The sequence below is a fragment of the Nematolebias whitei genome, chromosome 24, assembly GCF_014905685.2.
Source record: "Nematolebias whitei isolate Nwh7 chromosome 24, NemWhi1, whole genome shotgun sequence".
Classification (NCBI taxonomy): domain Eukaryota; kingdom Metazoa; phylum Chordata; class Actinopteri; order Cyprinodontiformes; family Rivulidae; genus Nematolebias; species Nematolebias whitei.
Window position 1 is genome coordinate 1,313,236 of NC_056521.1, and position 5,324 is coordinate 1,318,559.

At 43.5% G+C, this 5,324-nt stretch overlaps 1 protein-coding gene across 1 annotated transcript in view; it reads left to right on the forward strand.

Annotated features, from left to right (window-relative positions):
* Positions 1 to 5,324, forward strand: part of nlgn4xa (neuroligin 4 X-linked a) — a 55,982-nt gene that overhangs the window by 43,765 nt on the left and 6,893 nt on the right. Inside the window, exon 3 of the mRNA XM_037696845.1 lies at positions 4,054 to 4,843. Within this exon, the coding sequence (XP_037552773.1) occupies positions 4,054 to 4,843 (790 nt within the window). The remainder of the gene's footprint in view (positions 1 to 4,053; positions 4,844 to 5,324) is intronic.

The window sequence follows — 5,324 nt, forward strand, 5'->3', positions numbered from 1 at the left end:
GTCTGAGGAGAGGGTCTGATGATCCACATCAGGTCTGAGGAGAGGATCTCATGATCCACATCAGGCCTGAGGAGAGGATCTCATGATCCACATAAGGTCTGAGGAGAGGATCCACATTAGGTCTGAGGAGAGGATCTGATGATCCACATCAGGTCTGAGGAGATGATCTGATAATCCACATTAGGTCTGAGGAGAGGATCTCATGATCCACATCAGGCCTGAGGAGAGGATCTCATGATCCACATCAGGCCTGAGGAGAGGATCCACATTAGGTCTGAGGAGAGGATCCACATTAGGTCTGAGGAGAGGATCTGATGATCCACATCAGGCTCAGATCGGCTGCATGGAGCTAAAGATCTGCCTGCATTCCAAACATCTTTTTTCTGTTGGCCTGGTTGAGTCACGGCTCCATTACTATAAATAGAACCCCCACCCTCCAAGGAACCCTCACAGATCCAGCAGTCTCTGAATGTTGACCTATTTGCTAATTGGCTGAAGGAACACATGTCCAGCAGGACCAACCTGTCAGACTTGTACCATGTTCTTACTATGATGATCCATTTATTGATTCAGTCAGATGAGTAGTGATCTTTCTCTTATTGATCCAGACCTCCTTCATCTAGCATCTCAGGGCTGACAGGACAAGTTTATCTTCTGCTTTTTAAATAAAAACCAAAAAGACAGAGCGCTGACATCACTCATTGATACGTTGACTATGAAGCTGAGAAAATGAACTTGGAATATCTTATTAATCTGTTTGAGTTTGAAGCAAAAGAATCGACTGAACTTTGAGATGGAGGTCTGGGAACCCCCCCCCCCCACACACACACACACACACCACCACCACCACCACCACGACCATCTTGGAAAAACAAAGATATACCCCCCTAACAATTCATTTACAAAAACTTCAATTTTAAGCGACGTAACGAAAGGAAAGCTTATACAAACAAAACAACACATTTTTGCCTTTTAAAACTGTCTTCCCCCATTAGCCTAACAATGGTTCATTCCACTGTGACCTCACACAGGAGCTGAATCTTTACCTTGAAAATGTGGACAGAGTACAGCCAGTACTAATTGCACAACATTAATGCCCCTTTTCCACCGCTCCTCTTCAGCCCAATTCGGCTCCGTTTGTTCCGGTTTGAGTGCTTTCCACTGTCATTTTTTGGCTGAATCGGCCCCTTTTTTTGTCATTATGCCAGGTAACCACCAGCTCCAAAAAGCAGAAATCCTGTTATCATAAATCCAATTATGTACACATCTTAAGTCTCTTCAACTGATGAGGTGGATAGACACACAATCATCCACTTCCCCCGGGAATCCATCGTGTATCCAGCTGCCAGTGTCCCGTCAGGGCAGGAGGGCTCTCCTTCCCCCGTCTTCTCATGGAGAAAATTTGATCGATTGCGCTGAGAGACCAGCTGACCAGATCCAAAATTTACACTTCAGAAGATATGCAAAAAGAGGCTCTAAAAATGGTTCCCAGGACAAAGAGCAGAGCAGGGAAGGAGTACGAGGGAAAAGCATCCGCCTTCACCGAGAGCATTAAGGAAAATAAAATATGCTGGAAACATACAGATAATATGAGCCCACAAAACCAATATCATGACAGGACCTTTTCTAATGGGTGGCTCCTGACACCCCCAAAACAATAAATTTAATTAAATATAAAAATTTAAGAAAAAACAGATCACGGCTCGCCAGTGGACAGGAGGGACCAAAACAAAATTCTGACCAAGAAAAAACAACTGAAACCCAAAGATGATATTTGTCTCCAAAAAGATTACAAGAAAACTAAAGGGTAGCAGTTCATAAGAGAGCCACTAGTGTGGCAGCCGGGGACCTCAACCCCCTGTTTGACAGCCTGGAAAACCTGGGAAATAATGTTCAACAGTATCATCTCCGGATCTCCTACACTGGATGATTGCTCGAATGGAGACCCACTGGCTTTCTCCCAGAGACAGGACCTCTCTTGAACAGACTGGTTGGTTGGTATGACTGGAACATGGAGAGACAACTGAAGAGGGTTGGTAACTTGAAGACTCCATGACCACGAAGAACAATCCCACTGAGATGGTGACACATTTGACTCCTGGAACTCACTGCACCCACTGGCTTGCCAGTTGGACTGGCAGTAAACATGTCTTCTAAACACTAGCAAATCTCCAGTTGATATTTCAAGTTGGTGGTGGTCTGCAACAATGCTAATTGCTCCATTAATAATCTGCTGAATTCCCAGCTCTCCTCAGCGGCTATCAGGAGGCCATACCTGGTAGTTGGATCCAATGAGTCCTTGAAGTATGGTGGGTTCATTCTGCCAGGTTCGGGTTTCACAAAAGTAAAAAAAAGGACTCAAGGTATTGATACAGGGCATCTAAAAACAAAAAGCATCTTTGCTGAAATACTCAACTAACACTGGGGGCAGTTTCACTCTGGTAGAGGCACAAAGAACCACTACTGAGAACTTGACATGACAGGTAGCAATACAATTAACTCACATGGAGGAGAAAGTTGGTCAGCAGCAGGAAGCATAGAGTGCTTTAAAACTTTCTGGTAGATGGCTGTGTTGACAGGGCGGCTGTGGCTAAGTGGTTAGAGCCATCGTCCTCCAATGCAAGACTTGGGGGTTCAAATCCACCAGCAGTCACATGCCAAAGTGTCCCTGGGCAAGACACTGAACCCCTCGTTGCCTCCGATGTGTGTCCTGTCGGTGTATGAATGTGATAAAGCTCTGATTAGTCTCTTTAGAATGATTTGTTCAATTAGCGTTGTAGAGATCTAGTATAGAGCTGTATGAATGGATAAATGAGGACACAGATTGTAGTGTAAAGTGCTTTGAATATCTCGATAAGATAGAAAGGTGCTATATAAGTACAGTCCATTTACAGTCCATTTGACCTTGGATCCCATTACTGACTGTGGAAACTTGACACTGGACCTCAAGCAACATGGATTCTGTGCCTCTCCTCTCTTCCTCCAGACTCTGGGACCTTGATTTCCAAAGGAAATGCAACATTTACTTTCATCAGGGAACATACCTTTCGCCCACTCAGCAGCAGTCCAGTCTTTTTGGTCTTTAGCCCGGCAAGATGCTTCTGACTCTGTTTCTTGTTCAAGAGTGGCTTGACACAAGGAATGCAACAGCTGAAACCCTTGTCTTGCATACGTCTGAGCGTGGTGGTCCTTGAAGCACTGACTCCAGCTGCAGTCCACTCTTTGTGAATCTCCCCCACATTTTGGAATGGGTTTTGTTTCACAATTCTCTCCAGGGTACAGTTATCCCTACTGCTCGTGCACTTTTTTCTACCATTTTTTTTCCTTCCCTTTGCCTCTCTATTAATGTGCTTGGACACAGAGCTCTGTGAACAGCCAGCCTCTTTAGCAATGAACTTTTGTGTCTTACCCTCCTTGTGCAAGGTGTCAGGGGTCATCTTTTGGACAACTAACAACTAACTAACAACTTCCCCATGATTTTGTAGCTACAGAACTAGACTGAGAGACCATTTAAAGGCCTTTGCAGGTGTTTTGAGTTAATTAGCTGATTAGAGTGTGGCACCCGATGTCTTCGATATTGAACATTTTCACAATATTCTAATGTTCTGAGATACTGAGTTTGGAGTTTTCATTAGTTGTCAGTTATAATCATCAACACTAAAAGAAATAAACTTTTGAAATACAGTATATCAGTCTGAATGTAATGAATGAATATAATATACACGTTTCACTTTTTGAATAGAATTACTGAAATAAATCCACCTTTTCATGATATTCTAATTTTATAACAAGCAACTGTATGCAATGATTTCAGTTTTAATTGTTTGGGGTTGAAATGAGGCAGTGCGCTTCTTCGACACAGCTTAAAACTTAATGTTTTGGTTCCGCCAGTGATTGGTACCTTTGTTCTTTCTTTTTTCTGAGCTCATGTAATATCAAAATGGTACTCAAAATAAATTCAAATTAAAGGTTAAGTAAGGCTTAACTAATATTTGATGCATTCCTTCCTTTAGGTTTTGATGTATATGCTATTAATATCTGTCCTATTCTCAGATTTGTTTCAGAAAGCCATCATTCAGAGTGGCACAGCCCTTTCCAGCTGGGCGGTCAATTACCAGCCTGCGAAGTACACCCGATCTCTGGCTGAGAAGGTGGGCTGCAACATGCTGGACACCATGGACCTTGTGGAGTGTCTCCAGAAGAAGAACTACAAGGAGCTGATTGAGCAGTATGTCACACCTGCAAAATATCACATTGCCTTCGGGCCAGTGATCGATGGAGATGTTATCCCTGATGACCCTCAGATTCTCATGGAGCAAGGAGAGTTCCTCAACTATGACATTATGCTGGGGGTTAATCAGGGTGAGGGCTTTAAGTTTGTGGATGGAATTGTGGACAGTGAGGATGGAGTGTCTGCTAATGATTTTGATTTTGCTGTGTCTGACTTTGTGGACCACCTGTACGGATACCCAGAGGGTAAGGACACCCTGCGGGAGACCATCAAATTCATGTACACTGACTGGGCAGACAAGGATAACCCAGAGACCCGCAGAAAGACCCTGGTGGCTCTCTTCACCGACCACCAGTGGGTGGCACCTGCTGTGGCCACAGCAGACCTCCACGCCCAGTATGGCTCTCCCACCTACTTCTACGCCTTCTACCACCACTGTCAGAGTGACATGAAGCCTAGCTGGGCTGATTCTTCCCATGGTGATGAGATACCCTACGTATTTGGGATCCCTATGATCGGCCCAACAGATCTTTTCAACTGCAACTTCTCCAAGAACGATGTGATGCTGAGTGCTGTCGTAATGACCTACTGGACAAATTTTGCCAAAACAGGGTAGGTGTTTTTCCACTGTTGACCTGTACCCTGACTGCTTATTTTCGCTGGATAATTAATTTGTTGCACATTTAGTTTTTGATTGATGTACATTTTATGACACCATTTCTCTGTACAGTTGGCCTTAACCACCCACTTTACACACTGTTCACTGAGAGCAGATATTCATAATCCATCCAGAACTCCTACCCTGGCACTTCCATCCGTCCTATAGATCAGGGATCTTCCATTAAAATGGATAGGTTTGTTTCTTCAGCAATGATCCAAAATAGTTATATAAATGACAAATGGACGGTACTTAGATAGCACCTATCTATCTAATCAAGATACTCAAAGAGTTTTTACAATATATTCTGTGCCCTCATTTACCTCCATACAGCTCTCTACTACACACACATTCATATGTGTTCATGTCTCATTATGTCTTCATGACACTTCATCACTTCTTGTCTCATTATGTCTTCATGTCTCATTATGTCTT